At 38.2% G+C, this 22,027-nt stretch overlaps 1 protein-coding gene and 1 pseudogene across 2 annotated transcripts; both read left to right on the top strand.

The window, feature by feature from the left end:
• Positions 1-4,360: 4,360 nt before the first annotated feature.
• Positions 4,361-5,206, top strand: LOC111022299 (uncharacterized). The gene has a single exon (XM_022299464.1). The coding sequence runs from the start codon at positions 4,361-4,363 to the stop codon at positions 5,204-5,206; it is 846 nt and encodes a 281-aa protein (XP_022155156.1).
• A 4,878-nt stretch (positions 5,207-10,084) lies between these two features.
• Positions 10,085-21,028, top strand: LOC111022286 (uncharacterized; annotated as a pseudogene). Its single transcript, XR_015787185.1, has 11 exons — positions 10,085-13,732; positions 13,826-13,948; positions 14,040-14,678; positions 14,821-14,876; positions 14,908-15,009; positions 15,093-15,176; positions 15,745-15,889; positions 16,264-16,332; positions 17,025-17,082; positions 19,564-19,713; positions 20,299-21,028. The product of XR_015787185.1 is annotated as an uncharacterized LOC111022286 (transcript).
• The last annotated feature ends 999 nt before the right edge of the window (positions 21,029-22,027 follow it).

Here is a 22,027-nt window from a genome sequence, read left to right as displayed (position 1 = left end):
CCGAGATTAATGTAATTTCAGTTTTTTCTTTAATTTTAACTTTTATAATTATCTTTGTCCTCTTTGTTAATTAAATCTCATATATTTCGCCATCTTGGTCCGAAATTTATAGAATCTTTTTATTAAATTTCTTTGGCAGGATTATGCAAATTCAATTTTCCAATATTCAAATTAAAAAGTTAATATTTAAAATTAAGAATATGGACCATTTAAATTTATTTCCCTTTTCATGAGTTTCAAAATTTTTGACAGATTATGTTAAAATAGAAAAGAAAAGAAAGGCTAGAGAAGTAAGGTCCAGAAAACATAAATTTGAAAACAAGAGATTCAATGAAATCATGTTTTGAATATTTTCAGACATGTGTTTGATAGCAGATTTGATAATTGAATCTCAATTTAAAAAATTATTCGATTTAGCAATATATTTGTAAACTAGAAACAATTACAAACTAAATTTTAGTTTAATCTAAACATATATTAATTAATTTATTAACATTTTTTTATGAATTTTGTATAATTATTATTTTACAAGGTTATATATTTTAGAATACAATATATTTTACCTGTTTTAATTTTAACAAACATGATAGGAAGTAATATATTTTATCAAAGTTTTTATCTTTTTTATGTAATTTTACATCTTAAAAAATTCAAATTCTAAATTTGAAAATATTGAAAAACGTTTCAGATTTTCTACGATTGGATCATAAAATTCGAAAACAGTTTTAAAAAAGGGAAATTGACCCAACTAACCTTTAATTGTTTTTGAAATGCTCAAATGAGCCACCTACGTAGGATGTGCCCAAATAACCCACTTTAACATTTAATTAAATTTAAATGGAAGTGAAATTACAGCAGTACCCCTTAATTCAAAGAAGGGAGCTCCCTTTCTCTTTTTTTTTTTCCTTCTCTTGTCTGCTTCGTTCCTCTTCTTCACCCTTTGATCTTTCTTCTCCATTTTATTTGGGTTCATTGAAATTAAAATGGGTATAAATATTGGACTTGAATCCCACCGAGATTGAATAAATCTTGCCCCTTGATTTTTTTTTATTTGGGTTCGTTAAAATTAAATGATAATAAATCTTGAGCATGAATCTCGTCCGAGATTGCATAAATCTCGATCGAAACTCATGCAATTTCACCAAGTTTGCGTGAACATATCGATTTTTTATTTGGTTTTTTGAAATTAAATGATCATAAATCTCGAGTTTTAATATCGGGCAAGATTGTATGAATCTTGTTCGGGATTCAAAAATCGAGTAAACTTTGTTGGAGGCTTTAGAATTTTGTAACACTAAGTTGCGCACCCGAGGTTTCATGCTCACTCCAACATTTGGAGATATCTAAATAAAATTTAATATATATACATATGTAATATTTGATTTCTCATTGCAAAAGTTGTTTGTTGTTTGTTGGCTACAATTATCTGTGAGATAAAAAGAGAGGGACATCTAAACTACCCAGGCTAATAATAGTTTTATACCACAATTAGCAATTAAAATATATGGTGTAAATTATAAATTCGCCCGAGAATTCCCTAAACTCGGCCCAGAACTAATAGTTTCGACCAAATTTCATAAAACTCGGGAACAAACTTGCCCAAGATTTAGTCAGGATTTTTTCCTTCAAACGTACGCTTTTTCTTCAGATTAGGGGGCATTTTCGTACTTTCACTTTCACTGATATGTCAGAAAAACTAATAAAAAATATATTTTGAGAGGTGGGTTATTTGAACAAAAAGAAAACTCTAAAGGGTTATTTGGATCAATTCCCCTTTAAAAAACGAGTCTCTAAACCGCTGAAACTATTTGGGAAAATGACTCATATGACCCTCTTAAGTTTCCAATGTGCTCAAATAACTCACCCCTCAAAAATTGTTTTGAATGACCCAAATCTGCTTTTTCAGAATTGTCAGTGGAAGTAAATGTACCAAACTACCCCTCAATTATAGCGTCAATTCTTGGGCTTAAACGTGATTTTCCCGGTCGTAAGCATGAAAATGATAACTAATTCTCGGGCAGAATCGCATTTTTCCCGCCCGAAAATTGGCCAAAATGCTAATTTTGAGTTGTTTATGGGCGAGAATTGGCGAGAAGTTAGGTTGACTTACAATGAATTCCCAGCCGTTAACTGGTATTATTTCGCCCGAGTATTTAAGGTTTTCCAATTAATCAAACAACCACCTCTCATCTGTGCACTTCAGCAAACCAGTCTTCTTCATCTGTGCACTTCGTACTCAGCTTTGCAGATAACAAAAAGACTATTGTACATTGAAAGTAACTCTTCCATCTGACCACACAGTTTGTTTGTAGCTGAGTAAGATTTCTACACAAACGAGGTAGGTGAAATGTCATTTACAAAGAATGGTCTTTTTTTGTGTTTTTCGTCTCTGAAGTCGCACATTTATATGTCTACCCTATTGTTTTTTGTTTATTTGGAAACGTTTGACTGCATCTTTGTGGTTTTTATTCTTCCTTAGAGAACGACATGTTTGGGGCATGTACTCTATATTTTTCCATGATTCTCGGGCGAAGTTAGGGTTATTCACGGTCGAAAATGACAATATAATATGAGTTTCTCGGGCGAGAATAATATTGTATACGGGCGTGAATTCTCGCCCGAACGACAATAAATTCCGCCCGAGAACGTCGAAAGTTTCGAATTTCGAATTTCAAATTTTGAATTCTTCTCTTTCCACATGCAAGATGCCTTGCCTATTTGTTAGCTATGGTGGTAGTTGGAATGAGTCACAATTTCTATATGAAGGTGGAATTATAGGAGGTTTGGATGTGGACGACTCTATAACTTATGAGGAGCTCCTTAGGGCTATGTTCAGCCTTACCCGAATAGATCCGGATCAGTTCAAAATCTTGATACACTGTGTATATAAGTTCAATCTGCTGTACCAGGTTCCAAAGTATGACATCTTTGATGACCATAGCCTTAGATTTTTTTTAAGAGGCCCTCCACATCCCTCCGAAGTCCCATTGTATGTATCTGTCGTACCGAAGGAAATACATGGCAGTGGAAGCAGTTCAATGAATCGTAACATTTTACAAGCAGAAACATTTCAATCATTTCCCCACCAGTTAGGGCAGATCGTTCCGTATTATGCTCCATCGTTTCCTTTTGATTCCACGCTCCCAGACCCATCATGTTTTGTCCCATCAATGACGCCGCTGACGGACAATGTAATCCCATGTAACTTGGGTGACGATGAAACAAACTATTGCGGTCAATGAGACGATAACGATGAGAACGACGTGGAGTACGAGTACGAGGCCGAGGATGATGACAACCACGATACTGAATTCGAGGATGATGTTGATTTTGACAACGAGGAGGAAGTAGACCCAGTAGATGTAGCCGGTCCATCATCGGACCCTTCGACCGAAGTGCACGTGGTCAGTACGAATGCACCATGCACAACCGGTCAAGCTTCTTGCTCAAGGAAAATTGTTAGGACAGGTGATGAAGTTTGTTCGTCAACGGAGGACATTGCGGTAGGGAGTACTTTTCGATCGAAAGAAGATTTGCAGTTCAAACTCTCGATGTACGCAATGAAGATGAATTTTGAATATCGCGTGAAAAAGTCGACAAAAAGTTTGTACACTGTCGGATGCACCGAGGATGGGTGCAAATGGAGCCTACGTTCAAGGAAAATTAAAGGTTCAGATACTTTTCTTATCTCTACATTCTATAAGGTTCACAGTTGCACTCGTGAGGTAATGAAACATGACCACCGGCAAGCTCGAAGCTGTGTGGTGGGTCAGATGATAAAGTCCACATTTGAGGATGTAAGTCGACGTTATAGACCGAAGGATATTGTTAATGACATGCGGAAAAATTACGGTGTTAACATTTGATATGAAAAGGCGTGGCGTGCGAGAAAGAGGGCTTTGGAACTACTAATGAGATCGCTGAAGAAGTCGTACACTCTTTTGCGTAAATACGGTGAGGCGTTGAAATCGGTGAACCTGGGCACGGTATTTTCATTGAAGTTGGAGGACGATAAATATTTCCAATATGCATTCATGGCCCTAGGCTGCTCTATTCGAGGGTTTAGAAGTTGCATTCGCGCCGTACTTTTCATTGACGGTGCACATCTGAAGGGAAAATATAAAGGTGTGATATTGATAGCCTCCTCTGTTGATAGTAATAGTCAGATATATCCACTTGCATTTGGAATCGTAGACAGGGAAACGGACGAGTCTTGGACTTGGTTCTTGGAGCGAGTGAAGAGTTGTATTGGAGATGTTGAAGGATTGGTGTTCGTGTCTGACCGGCACCGAACATTAATAACTCTGTAACTTCTGTCTTCCCCACTGCTGAACACGTCAGTTGCATGCATCACGTGCAGATGAACTTGAATGATAAGTTCAAGATTCGGAGCGAAGGCGTTGAATGGCTATACCTCCTAGCAGCTAAGGCATTCAAGAAGTCTACCTTCAGGTATTATTGGAATCAGCTTGCGGGATTCCCAGAACTGCGACAGTACTTGGAGGAACTCGGGTTCGATAAATGGTCACGCGCATATCAACCTAGATTGAGGTATAATCAGACGACAACTAACATTGCAGAGTCCATGAATGCAGTTCTAGTTCACGCACGATATTTGCCGGTCACTACACTATTAGAACATTGTGGGGCTCTTCTGCAACGATGGTATTACGAACAACGGACGTACGCATCGACCAGAGCATCCATTCTAACTGATTATGTTGAGGGGATTGTTAAGAGTGCAGTGGAGCAGGCTCGACAACATACGATTAGACCGATTGATAATTACGAATACGAGGTACACGATGGTAACAGCAAGGTGCGTGTCAACCTAAACAGTAAGAGTTGTACGTGTAAACAGTTTGACTACTACCAGATCCCGTGCTCCCACGCTGTCGTTGCCACCATGCATCGTAATGTTAGTATATACACGCTGTGTTCGCCCAAGTATAAATTAGAAACACTTCTTAACACGTACGCCGAGCCAATCTACCCATTAGGTGATGAGGAGGACTGGCCTTTACCCGACGACTTTGTTGAGTACACCATCGAGCCTCCGAAGTTCGTTGCAAGAGTTGGGAGACGGCAAACAGTACGAATACCATCAGCAGGCGAGCCTCAACAGATACATAAATACAGCAGGTGTGGAATGCAAGTTCACAATAGGAAAACTTGCCGCCAACCATTACGAACAACTGAGTCTTAGTTCGATGTATGATTTACTTATATCCATGTATTTTCTTTTTTGTGTATTGGAATCTGATCATCATATATTCGGGCGAAATGTTGATGAGATCTTGCCATGAATGCAGTTCTCGGGCGGGATAATGATATTCTCGCCCGTGAAATAGTGCAGAGACCAGCGCACTAGTGGATGAAAACTTTTTCGAGCAAAATGGCCGTATTCTCGCCCGAGAAATATTTCAGTGACTTCATTTGCACTGACTGAAATATTTCTTGCCTGTGAATAGCCCGATTTCGCCCGTGAAATGTTTCAGTGATTTCCATACTTTGTTCTTTTGGGTGGAATATGAATGGTCAATGTTGTATTGATTCGTTTTATGTATCAAATTGCTTTTTTAACATATTTGTCTTATACGAAGCAAGATAAGTAGTTTGTAAGAGCTAGGTAATAAAATAATGGCATAGTACTAATAAGCGGATTAGATTCAAAATATAGATCGGTTTGCCCACATTTCTATGACCAATTTCTCCCTAAAGAAACTAATGTTGTCCTGAGTTAAACTGGTCATATTTAACCCTGTTACATCATACTCGAAATATTTAACGCAAAACATCCCACAGTCACCAGACCCGCTTTGCTGGGACGCGGACGTTACTTGACGAATGCGCCATGGCATATTCGATAGTGTCGGCCTCAGTACCTGAACACCGGCCCTGTGCATCAACGCCGGTAGGACAACAGCCATCGGCCTTAACTCGGACTCCAGAGCTGGAAAGGGTGTCATCGACCTCATCGAATCCCACACATTTATCTCACCCTCCTGCAGATCGATGTGTAGCATAATCCAATGGTTGCCACCGATGTTGTATGGCAGGTAAACAGCATCCAGATCAAGCCATCGTGTCTGATAGTCGGTGTGCGTCCCGTCCATATAGCTCATGATGGTCTTACACTTCCCAGCCCAATCGTATTCCGCTGCAACTCTCGCAGGTACAGTGTTCGGGGCTGTCATGCGTTGATATAGTCCGTCTGTTTGTCGAAGAAAGTTCTGCAACGAATAAAAAATTTTGGTTAGCACATGAATTTGTAAAAACGGTCAGCGTATGAGATATATATATATATATATATATATATATATTACATACCGCAAGGACAATGTCACCGGTGGTGAATCTTCGAGAACACAAGTCCTGCCGTTGCTCGAGCTTGTTCCGCGTGAACATGAACAACGAATTGATCACCTGTATAAGTCATTGTTGTTAGAAAAAAACTAAATACCAGTACAGCACATATTTGGGGTTTCGAAAAGGTAATGCGAGTGAGATACGGGTTCGCCAGGTCTGGCTGCAACGTCGCTCCCGGCCCTTCCGCATCAGAGTCCTTGAAGTCCTCGGCGTATTCGTCTTGGATAAATTATGTTAGCAAATAAAATCTTGTGTTTAGAGTTGAAAAGTCAAAAATAAATACCTTGTGTCAATAGATGACTCTAACGGATGCGAATCGATCGTAATATGGTCCACCTGTCTGCTCTGAACAAGAGTCTGCTCGAGAGGGGCAGCCTCACAACGCGCATGTAGACGGCTATCTTCCTTGTGCACGTCCTCTGTACCCATGTCTTCCTTGCGCGTCAAGGCAGGTGAATGCTGTTGATACAGGGTAGAGTAACCTTCGTTAGACCATGCTTATAATCGAATTTGAACTTATAGATTACGAACACATACCTCGCGTTCTGGTTCAACCTGGTCCCCGGTCGTTTGGCCGGACTGATGTTCCTTTGTCTCCTGCTCGATCACATGGGGGGGATCGATGATCATGTCATCCGTGTCGTCCATGTCCCTAGGAGATGGTGTAGAACCATTGCCATCCTTAGGACCATCACCTCGATCACTATGTCCCCCACTGGGTGCATCACTCGGACCATCTCCTGGCCCAGGACCATCACTCGGACCATCTCCTTGTCTAGTACCATCACGGCTGCTGCATCTTCTCATGTCATTCGGGTCGACAGGCAAACCCTATACAATGGATAACAAGTTAGTTATCGCTATATGAAAATGACATCGTAGTTATTATAAGTGAAAACTGTTATTACCTTAGCGATTCTTCGCAAGAACTTCCGGATGGATTTTAATTCAGTCTTAATACCTTCGAACTCGTCGTCCATGCGCTTGTCCATGCACTTGATCCGTTTCTCAACTTTCCTCAGATGCACACTAGACATGCGTACCTTCTTACCACGTCTATTCTCCTCTTTCTCCTCAGCCTCTTCATGGACGTCTTCTCTGACACCTTCGTCGACATTCCCTCCTTGTCTCCCGTCGTCCTTCTCTGGTCCTGCACGTGCACTTGATGGTTCAGCAGCATTGTTCTCGCGCGGGACTTCGTCCTCATCTTCGGGCTCCGGTGGTTCGAACGTCCTATCTAGAAAGGTCGTCTCAGCATCCGTTGCTTCTATTGATCGAGTTCTTCCCTACGCCAAAGGTAATGAACGTGTCGGCATAAATATGGAACTTAAAGAAACTTATAGGTATAAACAAGATTGAACTTACTGTGCTAGATCGAAAAATCTCTCTGTCAAGCACATGCCATGCAGTTGAATGGCCGCACCTCCATCGAAGAATCCGTGGCACGGCGTCCGGATTTACCTTATTGGCCACACGTCCAGATAAGAAAGATATAGTCTCGTAGGCCCATACCTGTAAGTATATAAGTGTTGGACGTTATTGATTGGTTAAAAGGAACGAAAACTGTAAACAAGTATATAGGCTCATACCTGGAACGCGCAAAGGAAACCGTAGAGACTGTACGATTTCCTGAACCCGCCATCCTTCGACCTCTTCGTCGGGCTGCGCTTCAGACTATATATAGTCTTATCAAAGGACAACATCCCCCAGTCGTGGTTGCAGCACGTTTCCCAATCATCGACTATTCCCAGCAATGTATAGTCGTACTTCAGGGTCCTCTCTCTCCCCAACAGAACTAACTCTACTAAGTAAACAATAGATACCTTGACCGCGTCGAAGTCATCCTCGAACCGTGCGACTAAATAAATCTTCTCAAATTCACTCAACAAAACGTCGTTGCTATCATTAAGTAAAGAGCCTTAAGTCTGTGGGGAGATGTGTCTTTTCTAACTAGACCTCTATCATACTTAAGCCCAGAAATAATGTTGAACTCCCTCCGCCCAAAAGACACCTTACTCCCAAACAGGTTGAAGCTAATGGTGTCAGGTGTACTATCCTCGATCTCCCTAAGTAGGATGTTGTGTATCAGTGGCCCATTAAATACGAGGTCTAAGTCAAGGAGATGGACGAATATAGTTTTCCTAAACATCCTAAGCTGTGGTGGGGTCAATTTACTCTTAATGGCTGCGGTAGTCTTCGCTAAGTGCGACAGACATGTCAAATTGGCGGAGGCATAGGATGAGGAAGGGATTTTAGCTACCATTTCCATTTTGAATTAACCTGTAGATGAGTAAATAAAAGATCCTATGATTAGAGAAAATGAAAAACCATACATATAAATATATGCTAATAACCAACCAATCCTTAAACGAACCCGAAAAAAAAAACTATTTCTGTCAACTTTCTCGGGGCAATTTTCGGGCGAAGTCGTGCATGAGAATTTTGGCAGTATTAATGAACTCGAACCTTTCGCTTGGGAATCATTAATCCTGTAAAAATTCTCATGGACTTTCCCGGGCGAGAACGGGCCCCGAGAATTTTTCCAGATCCTACATCTCCCACAATTTCACTTTATTTCGCCCGAAATGCCCCGGGAATTTAGAGTGTTATTTATTGTCTGTAAAAATTCTCGAGGCATTTCGGGCGAAATAAATAAATTAGGATTTCCAACACACCATGGCCGAAATGCCCCGAGAATTTATCCAACCGATAAATAATACTCCAACTGCATATCCACCACGCCCGAAAAACCCCGAGAATTCATAATTTCCCAAATCCGTAACCTAATTTGCCCGAAAACCACCGAGAAATCATTAAATTCCTAAGAACAAACTCCAAAACGTTGGCAATCCTAAACTATTTCGCACGAAACCCACCGAGAATTCTCCAGATTCTAAACAATTGAAGCCCTAACCCACTTCCTACGAAATAACCCCGAGAATACCTCCCATTCGAAAAACCCACAACGACAGTCATCTTCAACCTCCCATACACCTCAAACAACCAGAAATCGGTACAAATACTCGCCGGAAACTAAAACCGCTAGAAATTTAAGATGAAATCGATGGAAAAAAACGAAATCGAAAAGGAAAACAAGAAATAAACAAAATGAAATCGAACCTTCAATGTCCACGCTACTTTCAAAACGAAATGGAACGTCTAATCGAAGCTTTCTGTGTTGAAGGAAATGGAGGTAATCGAAAAGGATAAGAAGAAGAAGACGAAGGAAAACGAACGGGAAAAGAAAGAGGGGGAAATGCCAACGGTTGGTTTTTTTGACTTCAAGGGTACAAATGTAATTTTAATCTTTTTAAATTAATTAAAATAATAAAGTAGATCATTCAAAACAATTTTAGGGGGCAGGGTTATTTGAGCAAAATAGAAACCTACCAGGGTCATATGAATCATTTTCCCAAACTATTTGATTGATGGAATGATTTAAAAAAGTGGACGTGAGTCGAGAGAAAGAGCTTTAAGGCGGGGTAAAAAATCCCAAATCCCAAATCCACCGATTAACGGATATTTCAATATCTAATCTCTGTGAATTCAGAACAGCCGCCGTTTTAAATAGCGGTCTCACCTAAACCCGCTGGTTATAGAGGCGCCATATTCAGTAATCCTTGCAGAATTTCGAGCACGCTTCATTATTCATACCGTTTTAACGGATACTCCCTTAATGTAATTCGCCCTCGCTATTTAACCCAAGGTAATTTCAAATCAACACTTTTTTCTACTTTTCTTTTGGCTTTGCGTACTGTTTGCTGGTTTTCTCAAAATGGAGTCTCTATTCGTGTGCTTGATTTCATTCGATTTTAGGGAATCATATTATGAAAGATCTTTTTTTTTTTTTTTTTTTTTTTTATGTTTGTAGGATTTTTATTGTTTTAGTCCAATTCTTTTCGTGTTTGGTTTCTGGTTCTGCGTGCTTGTAGCCCCATTAAGTGTATATGGATCTGCTCAAGCCTATGTAAAGCCACTTTCATGGTGTTTTTATATGTGGACAATGGGAAATGCATAATTCTCTGTTATTATTTTTTATGTTATCTATCTCTTCATAGTAGAACTTAGAGAGTCTGTTGAAAATAAGACAGTTTTCATTCTAATGGTGAATGTATATAAATTTGATGTTGTTGTCTTCCTTTTTTTCTCTCTGTTTCTTTCCTATTCATCTTTTTATGGCTCTTTCCAAAGGGAATTTTGGATCTGCAACCCTCTAAATTTCCAACAACTGGTAACACATCATTAAACTCGAGGAACCTTTGAAGAGCAATGGCTAGCTTTGATGGATTTACTATTGACAAATTTGATGGGACAGACTTTGATTACTGGAAGATGCAGATAAAGGATTTTATATATGTCATGGACAAGAAATTTCATCTACCATTGAAAGGAAAACCAGAAGATATGAAAGAAGAAGATTGGAAGCATCTTGACAGAAAAGTACTAGGAATTATTCGCTCGACTTTGTCAAAGAACGTCGTTCACCATGTGGTAAATGAGACAACGACGGTTGGTCTGATGAAAACCTTGTCAGACATATATGAGAAGCCCTATGCGAACAAGTTTTGTCTTTTGACAAAACTCTTTGATTTAAAAATGGCCGATGGTGTGCCTTTTGTTGAACATTTGAATGAATTCAATAGGATAATCAACAAGTTAATCTCTCTGAAGGTTGAATTCGACGAAGAACCGAAAGCTATCATTTTGTTGATATCTTTACCCGATAGTTGGGAAGTAATGAAAGTAACTACAACCTACTCTTTTGGTACTGGAAAGTTGAAAATTGTAGATATTATAGATGCAGCTTTTGCAGAAGAGATTCGTAGAAGGGATTTTGGTGTGACTTTTACTCCGATTTCAAGCTTCAAAGCCAAAGGGAGAGGGAAAAATATTGACAATAAGCCTTGTAAAGGCAAAGGCAACAAAGGTAGAGGAAAAGGTAAGCAAGATATTGAGTGCTACTACTGCCACAAGAAGGGTCACATAAAAGCAAACTGTAGAGAGTTGAAATGAGCAAAAAGATAACTCCTAGGTAGCATGTTGCTTCAGCCTATTTAAAGGCACTTTTTTGTTTCTCTTGGGGTGCAGTTTATGGAAAACACATATTTTGGGTTTAGGCATGTCGAAAGGTAGTAGACAGGATTTCTTTTAGTGGTAAGCCAAAATTTTGAGAGTTGTGTACTCGAGGTTTCTATTTTACTTGTATTTTTGTGATCATTTTCATAGTAAACTTGTTGAGTTTGTGAACGACAGGACATACTCAAAGTGTGACCTCGTACAAATTTGCAATTATTTCTCCTCACTTTTCCTTTCTTTGTTGTTTACCTTTGGTTTAAATATCATTCTAGTCTATGAACTTTTAGGGTCGTTCCATTTTGGTACTTGAACTCTTGTTATTTTGGACCTTTTTTTTTCTTTTCCATTATTTTCTCAATAAAAGTTTGGTTTCTCATGCCAAAAAAAAAAAAAAAGAAAAATTGGTCATTAAACTTTCAAAATGTCTATTTTAGTCTCTGAACTTTAAAAAATAACCATTTTGGTTCTTATCTTTATTCTTCTTTTAACAAATTAACAATGTGGGTTCGAGTATGTGTATGAATACATTAACGTGAGCATGTATTTAAACAACAGAGGTTGAATGCAAGTATTGTGAAGCAGATGTTAGGTGGAAAAATATAGTATGGACCAAAGGATTATTTTTTGAAAATTTTGGAACTAAAATAGATATTATAAAAGTTCAAGACCAAAATGGTTATTGTTTTAAGCTCAAAGACTAAAATGGAACAAATCAAAAGTTCTACTCTAAATATCCAACGATATATGCTTTCCATTTATCAACGTTTTGAGGTAGTCGTGGGAATTATCTGATATTAAAAAGTCTTACCTGCAAGAGCAAGAAATAAAGATGAACTGTGATAAAGATATTGAGATTTACATTAGTGCACCCCCAATAAGACGTGTGTTTATCTTTGTTACGTAGCTTTTAGCGAGAATCAGAAGAAAATTACAACCCATCTCATGCTTATCCTTCTAAAATACTGTAGAAAACTGCATGCAGTTTAAGAAATCTCGTTTCTTTGACCCCATGTTTGTATTGCACCTAAATTGGCTGCTTATGATTGTGCCTTATTAGTGTGAGCTTCCAAAGACTTTGGAGGAAAAATTTAATTGCAACATTGTTTTTGGTCTGATAACTATTTGATTCTATATTTTACTTGTGTTCCTGAAACCCCATACTCATTTAAGACTTGGGTAGTAGAAAAAATGAAGGCAATTCGTCGTTTTGTTACTGTTAAATTATATTTACTATCTTTTAATTTTCTTTTTAATTTTCTATTTAGGAGGGTTTCCTTGTTCTAATAGGTAAGTGTTTACTTATCCTAATAGGCATGGGTCTCGTTCTCTTTTCTTCTTTGTAGTTGCTATTTATACTCTTGTATCAACTCTTTAAAGTATTAAGTAAATTTATAATTATTTTTCTTATCAATTAACATGGTATCAGAGCGAGAGGTGTCCTGTGTTTGAACCCCTCCATTGTTGTTTCCTCCCCATTTATAATGATTTCCACTTGTTGGGTCTTGTGCAATTATCCAAGCCCACGAGTGAGGTGGAGTACTGAGAATCCATATAAATGAATTAAGTTTACCCAACCCATCAGTTTAAGCTTTTGGGTTGGGTGGTGGTTTATTCATCATTAACGGTTACATCTGGTGGCTCTCAATTTTTTCATTAGGCCAATGGTATAGCAATCTTTAGGTGTGCGAGCATTAGATAGTGCATTAGTTAATGACATTAAGAAATGATTTAGAAAGATTCCAAAATATTATGTCCCCAAAGTCATATATTACATAAGACTTTTGAAAATCATGATATCTTGTGGCTCTTTCATTTTGCATGAATGTTTGATCCTGCATTGGTTGGAATGCCCATGTTATTTCACTAGGATATCTGCCTGGATTACTTTTTCTTTTAAGTTAGTGAATGGGAGAAGATGAGTAGGCAAGGTGTTACCCTCATGTGTTACTGGAATGGGAAAGAGAACTAGTGGACCACATGGCATTTCTTCTGAAGGTGCTGCACCAAAGCCCATCCGAGTTAGCTACGGCATAACACACGAGTTGATGGATAGGATCTATGGGGTTACTGGATTCAACAAGAAACCGTTTAAATTGAAGATAATATGTCGGTATCCAGCCTGTAGAGAATACATACCTGTGCCAATTGATGACGATGAGTCCGTAGATATCATGTTTGACGTGGCACGACAACCAGGAACTAATTGTCTGGAGCTATATGTTGAAAGAGAGCCACCCTGCGATCATAACCCATAAATGTTGCAGAACCAACCACTGTTGATAACCAGGTATATGCTAGACCATTTGTGTCATTTGAGATTGTTTCTTATTCTTGCTGTTAACATGCTAACAAGTGTTTTATATGCATTGTGTTTTTATAGACAACAGACGAGATGGCCACACGTGATGCCCAAGTTGAAAGCCTTTTAGATCCGGGACCAGTAGACAAATCTGTTCTTGTTCTACAAAATCAGCATAGATTTGAAGCCATATGGGCGGGGGAGGTCTGATCTACTTTTGTAGTTTATCTGTAGAGCTTGTATATACGTCAAAAATACATTGCATATTTTAATTGACGAGCTTCCTAACTTGTAGGGACCTAGTGTGTTAACTTGTAGACAGCGACTAGCAGCAATGATCAAAGATTGGCAATTGGATCATTGTGTCCGTCAACTTATCATCAAGGTTGGATTTTATGGGGTACATAGGGTTGGGTTCTTACAAATTGATTGGCCTTTGATAACAGCATTGGCTGAGAGGTGGCAGCAAGAAACTCATACTTTCCATTTTACGATTGGTGAGAGTACTGTCACACTACAAGATGTAGCATTATTGTTAGGTTTACGAATAAATGGCTGGGTAGTTGACTGGAAATACTGATCTCCAGTGTGAGGAGCTATTAGGCTTGAGGCCTGATGCAAGTGGGCTCCATGGTTCAGCCCTTAAGGTTAGTTGGTTGCAAGCTCATTTCCATGAGCCTCCACCCAATGCAGATGAGGTTACATTACAACGCTATGGGCGTATATTTTGGGTTTGATGGGTGGTGTTCTCTTCCCAGATAAGTCCGGAGCTGATGTCCAGTTGATATTCCTACCTTTTCTGAGAGATTTGTCAAGTGTGGAGCAATTTAGTTGGGGAACTGCAGTCCTCGCTCATTTATATAGGGAGAGGGAGCTTTGCCGAGGTAGTAAGAAAGGGGCCAATGAGATTTCTGGCCCTCTTATTCTGTTGCAGGTGTGTGAGTATTCATATTCAGTTTTTTTCTTGAATCAAAATTGCACATAATTGCTCATAAATTGAACGAGTATCTCGAGTAGATACCAAATTGTGTGCCCATGCTTTATGCTTATGGTTTTATTATCTATTATTTCTATAGATATGGGCATGAGAACATTTAAAGATTGGCCGGCCAGAAAGGTTGGTTAGTAAAGGGCAAAGAGAAGGTATCCAGTAAAGGACAAAGAGAAGTTATACGGGATATGAAGGTTGAGAAGAACAGGACTTCCATTGTCGGGGATTCTATTTTAGATGACGAACAATTACCAGCAGATCCATTAGGATGCAGGTATGTCTCTGCTGTTGGATTGAAGTGCACATCACTTTTACTCCACTATTCATTCTAGAGAGATTTGTTTTCTATTGTATTAGATGGCGGGCACCTGTAATTGGTAGAGATAATCCCCACAGAGCATTAATATTTTACAGGGACCAGCTGGATCAGCAAACAGATAGGTTCTTGATTTTACCTGTTATCGCGTTCCTTTGTTCATCCTCATGATAATGATGATTGAAATCTACAATATAGTGATGCTTCATTTTGCAAACTTTAGTACAGAAACTTTGTTAATATAGATAAATAAGTCCATTTGAAGTGATCTCGATGGATCTTTGTAAAACCAGGTGGTAGATGTTACGATTACGAATCTTTGTAAAATTAAGTTTCTTTTTCAGCAGCTGATGTTGCTTCCTGTTCCAACTTCAATTGCTGGGAATTTGCTACCTAATAACTGCCTGTTTCCTTTATTAATGATAGGAATTCTCTTTTATGAATTTCTTTTTTCTTCTTTCTTCTTTTCTTTTTTCTTCTTTCTTCTTTCTTCTTTCTTTTTTCTTTTTTACATTGGTTGAATGGTAGAAAACAAATATAGTTAAAATGGGAAGAAATTAGAAATTGGTCCTTAAAAGATCTATTTTCAAAAAGATGAGAGTTTTTTTAGAGGGGGAAAGGAAGACGGTGCCTTGTTATTCATTTATCTCGAGTCTTCTCTTTGGTATTTTTTACAAAATGCATATGATCTAGCAACCTGATACTTCTGCATCTTGCATCGCTACCAGATTCAATTCTTAGAGACCAGCATGTGTGGCGGATGATTGCTCTGCTAATTTTTTTTGGTATCGTAGAATGGCATCATCCAGATCGGGTTCTACTATTTGATTGTTTGTTGGTACAAATGGAGTACATATGAGGCCGCTATCTAACTTTTCTTTTACGAAGTGTCTATCAACTTCAACATGCTTAGTTCTATCATGTTGAGCCGGATTATGTGCAATACTGATGGCAGACTTGTTATCACAATAAAGTTTCATAGGTCCTTTCCATGGAATCTTCAAATCTTCTAAAATTAATCTTTATCCACAGTAATTACTAGATGCCCAATGCCATTGCTCTAAATTCCGCTTCTGAACTTGATCTTGCAACTACATTTTGTTTTTTACTTCTCCATGTCACTAAGTTCTCACCTAAGAAAGTACAATAGCCAGAAGTGGATTTTCTATTGTCTATCGATCCTACATAATCTGCATCTGTATAAACTTCTAGATTGAGTTTCTCGCCTTTCTTAAACAACAATCATCTCCCAATGGAGTTCTTCAAATAATGGAGTATTCGGTACACAGCTTGAAGATGAATTTCTTTTAGACCATGCATAAATTGACTAACCACCCCTACAGCATACACAATGTCTGGTCTCGTATGAGAAAGATATATTAATTCTCCAACTAACCTTTGGTAAGTTTCCTTATTTACTGGAGGACTCTCTTCAGATGCACATAATCTATGGTTTTGATCAATTGGTGTTTCTATTGGTCTGCTGTCAAGCTTTCCTGTTTCAGAAATTAAGTCAATCACATATTTCTGTTGTGATAAGAATATGCCTTGTTTAGAATAGGCTACTTCTATTCCAAGAAAATATTTCAGTCTTCCTAGTTCTTTAACTTCAAACTCTTGGATTAAACAATTTCTCAGTTTATCTTGTTCATTATTATCATTGCCAGTGACGATAATATCATCCACATAAACAATCAATGCTGTTACTCCCCCTGTAGCAGAATGTTTTATGAACAATGTATGATCTCCTTGACTTTGTTTATAGTCCATCTTCCTCATAACTTAAGAAAATCTACCAAATCATGCCCTAGGAGATTGCTTTAATTCATACAATGCCTTTTTTAATTTACAAACTTTATTTCCTACTTGCTGATACCCAGGTGGAATCTCCATATAAATTTCTTCTTCAAGATCACCATGTAGAAAAGCATTTTTTACATCATATTGTAACATGTCCCATCCATGATTTACAGCAAGAGATAGAAGTATTCGTACTGTGTTCATCTTGGCAACAGGCGCAAAGGTTTCAAGGTAATCAACTCCATATGTTTGAGTATATCACTTAGCAACCAACCGTGCTTTGTACCTCTCGAGTGTTCCATCTGCTTTATACTTTACAGTATATATCCATCGACATCCTACAGCTTTCTTATCTTTAGGCATAGTAACCAACTCTCATGTTTTATTTTTTTCTAAAGCCTGCATTTCAAGATTCATTGCTTGCCTCCATTCTTCATGTTGTATTGCCTCCATATATGTTTTTGGAGTATTTATCTGAGTAAGGTTAACCATAAAACTTCTTTACTGACTTGAGAGTTTGTCATATGATACAAAGTGAGACAATGGATATTGAGTACAAGTCTATTTTCCCTTCCTTAAAGCAATCGGCAAATCCATGTCTGACTCATCATTACTCGATATTGTAATTTTTGACTCATCATTAGTAGATACTATAATGTCTGATTCATCATTGATTATTTTCTCGTCAATTTCAGTTACAGGGATATGTTCAGACTCTTGGACTTGCTTATCTTTTTCAGTGTTCCTTCTTGAATAAACCTGTAATGGTGTAGTAGTAGAAGGGTTAGATGGTCCTGGTAAGGTGTCTAAGGGTGGTGGTAAAGGATTTGATATAGGAAATGTGAGGTTGGGAATGGGCAAATCCTTATCTTCCAATAATAGTTCCTCCCCATGAAGATAAGGTGAGGTAAAGAAGCTGGTGTCTTCATAAAAGGTAACATCAGCAGAGATGAAGAACCTTTTTGAAGAAGGATGATAGCATTTATATCCCTGTATCCGACAAAAATACACTTGAGTGCTCGTGGATCAAGTTTACCTCGTTGATGACTGTGAACATGAACAAAGGCTACAAAACCAAATACTCGAGGAGTCAAGTTATTTGTTGTTCGAAAATTAGGATAATATTTTGATAGGATATTCATAGGAATTTGATGGTCTAGAATAGCAGATGGTAGCCGATTGATTAAATAAATGGTTGTTAACACAGCTTCCCTCCAGAAGGACTTAGGAACATTTCTTTGAAAAAGAATGACATGTATCACAGAAAGGATGTGACCAATTTTTCTTTCAACCACTCCATTCTGTTGAGGAGTGTCCACACAAGACGACTCATGGATGACTCCATTTTTTTGAAAGAATGATGTTAAGTTTTGATTGAAGTAATCTCAAACATTGTTAGAGCGGAATCGTTTGGGTTTGATTCCGAATTAGTTTTCTATCATATGAAAGAATGTTTGAATGGTATAACTAACATCGAATTTTTGTTTTAAAAGATAAACTCATGAGACTCGAGTACAGTCATCAATGAACACAATAAACCAACGAAATTTGGAAACATTTGGAACATTGGAGGGACCCCAAACATCAGTATGAATAAGAGAGAAGGGAACTGATATTCGTTTATTATTACTAGGGAAGGGTACACGCTTATGTTTAGCGAATTCACAAACTTCACAATTGAATTGACTTAGGATTAAGATTTTGGAATAAATCGGGAAACAATATTTTAACAGTTCGAAATGAAAGATGTCCTAGTCTATAATAATTCGACAAAAGCTTACTTGAAGGGTGATGAGTTTGTGAGGTGAAGGAGACTGAAACACTAGTCTGACCGACAAGTTCATTAAGATAATAAAGTCCATCTTTTTCATTAGCAAGTCCAATAATCTTCTCATTGCCCTGGTCCTGTAAAATATAAGAAGAATCAGAAAAAATTACTCTGCAACCTAAATCTTTGATCAAATTCTTTACCGATATCAAATTAAGAGTTAAACGTGGTATATGAAGCACATTCTTTAAAGTAATGTTTGAATTTATCTTGATGTCTCCTTGACCAGCCACTGTTATTAAGGTACCATCTGCTGTAGAAATTTCTTTATTGCTCGGACAAATACTATAAGAGATAAAATGACAATTACTATTCGTCATATGGTCTGGTTGCACCAGAATCAATAATCCAGGTCAACGTTTAGGCTGAGAAGTTGTACTCGTCGAAGTTACCGAACCTGTACCTTGACTAGGAGCATTATCCAAAGTTTTTAAGAAGCTCATTAATTGTTTGATCTCATATATGTCCAACTTTTTTGTAATTTTGGACGATTGTGACATTGATACCAAGACTAAACAGCAACTCAAAAATGGAGATCCACGCACAAAACTGAAAAATCAGCACTGAACCGAACCGAAAGAGGGCTGAACCGAATTAAAACCAGTTGAATCGAACCAAAATATGACGAACAGAACCAAATCTGACTGAAACGAACGGAAACTTGTCAAAACGATCCGACAATGAACTGAACCAGACCGAAAACACTGAACCAGCCCAACAACAAATTGAACCGAGCGTAAAGGAGCCAAACCAGACTAACCGAACTGAGAGAATCGAACCAACTACAGAACTGGCTGAACCGGATTAATTGAACCAGACTATCTGAACCGAACCGACCGAATCGGGTTGATTTAACCGGACTGATCGAACGGGCAAATGTTCAGAAGCAGAAACCCTAACAGATGCGCACGACAACCACACTGAGCAGCTGGCAACATGCCGAACGGTGAAGGGGGGCAACCTGATGAACGACGACGGGCGACTATCGGCAGCGACAGACGGCGACGGAAGTGCGAACGACGGCAAGCAGCACGGCAAGACAGCACCCCGATTTACAAATCATGAATGAACCCGCGAACAGAATCCATGAATAGGACAGCGTCAGCGGCGGCAGTAGCGAGCGACGATGGTGGAATCGAGCGGCGGCAGCAGCGGCGAGTGGTAGCGATGGCTGCGATAATGCAGTGGGTTGGTTACAATGAACACTTGCAAAAAAATGTTCAAAACTTCAAACCCTGATGGGTACAAAATCCTAATGGACACAAAACATTCCAAATGATTGATACAAGGCTATATAAATAGCAGTCACAAAGAAGAAACTAACAAGAAATTCTTGCCTATTAGGATAAGGAAATACTTACCTATTAGAACAATAAAACCCTAACCTAAATAAAATAGGAAACCTTTAAAATAAATCAAACTATAATTTAATAGTATGAATTGTTTCGAACCTATTGATGTTATTGATTCTTTCCTATAAAAAAGAATCTATCGTTTTTGTCATAATTTTTTAATTAACTTGACAAGAAATCCATAATTTTCTTGGCAGGTACAAATTTTGACAACTATTTATAATCAGTAGCGTGCATGTGCACTCGATTCTTTTACTGGTGATGCAGCTATGAAATCACTGGAGAGCATACAAACAACCTGTGTCAAAGTTTTGGAGATGATCGGAGAAACCTGTCACCTCAAAGGAAAACAACCTGTCATTGCAACTTTTCCAATCACAACAACTCCGAGTTCTGCTCATGATGCTAATGACACAGAAAACCAACAGGATAAAGAGTATGCTTCTCCACCTGTACATACGATGATAGTTATAACCAAAGCTCCATTGATCAGGGGATGAGGAAGGGGAAGGGGCAGTGGCAGAGGAAACGTCAAAGGTCAAGGTGAAGATAACTCTGTGATGCAGTAGAGACATCTCCACAGTCATCACTGTCAATGCATGCGACACCTCCAACAGCTTTGCATCTCGATAATGGTTGGAATAGGCAATTGCACCATAAAAACTCTGAGGTTAGCACTGAAGGGATGTTAGTCCCGGAGCAGAAGCAGACTTTCGTTGCTGATTTTCGGGATACAAAATTGAATTTTACAGAAGAAAAATACAGAGGAAATTCAATACCTTTGAAGAACGTTTCTTCAACGAGTTTCCCTCGAACACCACCACTGTGTCTTCCTCGCTATCCTCTTGGGTCTTGGGATCGTGCTGGTGGGAGCAATCGTTTGGAACGAAAGGGAGAGCTTGAGAGAGTTCTTCTTGATCGAGAGAAAACGGGTTGGGAGTTCTTCTTGAGTGTACTGTGTTTTTGCAGAACTGCAAAAACAAAACAAAAGTGGTGACGTGGGGCCCACGTCACACTAACCTCCTACTCCCCTGCAATTTTGCAAGGGAGTTTAATATTATTAATATTAATAATATTAATAATATATATATATAAATAATTAATATATATAACATATATATATAATAATTAAAATATAAAAATTAATTTATTAATTAATCATATTAATTAATAAATAATTATTAATTATTAATCTAATTAATAATTAATATATATATATATATATATAAATCAAATAAATAATTAACACTTAATTATTTATCACAAAAATAGAATCATATTCTATAACATTTCTCTCCTATAACCTATAGTTCTAATGTACATCTTATGCACATTATTTTTAACTTATAGTTTTAATATGAATCTTATTCATATTAATTTTATTTGAATCTCATTCAAATAGTTTCTCTCATAATACATAGTTTTAATTTATAATTAACTATATATTATAATGTATCAATATACATATAATCCCTTAAGTAATTTGAACAATTCAAATTCTTCCAAAAACTTGATCCTCATATTACCCGTTATGAGCTAGCAAGGGAACCTAATGGACCTACAGATCCGAAGCTCCAACGATGCAAGATTAATCGGTCAAACTCATTGACCGAGTTAATCTAGATTCGTTAACTACGGGTCATTCCACTAAAGACCCGCAGTTACACTCTTCTCACTGCAGAATGTTTTCGTGTCCATGGATATACGACCATTAATGACGAGTCAATCCTTCACGAGTGTTCGTAACTCAAGTTGGGTCAACTTACCGTTTTACCCTTGAGTTACATCTTACTCCTTAAACACCACTGCTCCTCTAATGAACAACCCGGTTATGGTCCAACCAATAACCGGAAGTCCCTCTCGGCTAATGAGAGGGTGAGGCCCCTTGTCCAAGTCCCGGAACCAGCATTTAAGGGAACACTCATCTACTGCCCTAAAGTCGGGGAGGAGTGAATTCCATCTTGTGAAGTTATGTTCCCAGCTCCCCACTCGGTCT

The sequence above is a fragment of the Momordica charantia genome (genome assembly GCF_013281855.1).
Source record: "Momordica charantia cultivar OHB3-1 chromosome 9 unlocalized genomic scaffold, Mcharantia_2.0 BLBB01000009.1, whole genome shotgun sequence".
Lineage (NCBI taxonomy): Eukaryota > Viridiplantae > Streptophyta > Magnoliopsida > Cucurbitales > Cucurbitaceae > Momordica > Momordica charantia.
Note: the sequence above shows the minus strand (reverse complement) of the source record. Positions and strands in the feature narration are given on the sequence as shown.

Bases quoted from the DNA above. Each gene is read 5' to 3' on its own strand.
- LOC111022299 (XM_022299464.1), top strand. From the start codon at position 4,361: ATGAACTTGAATGATAAGTTCAAGATTCGGAGCGAAGGCGTTGAATGG.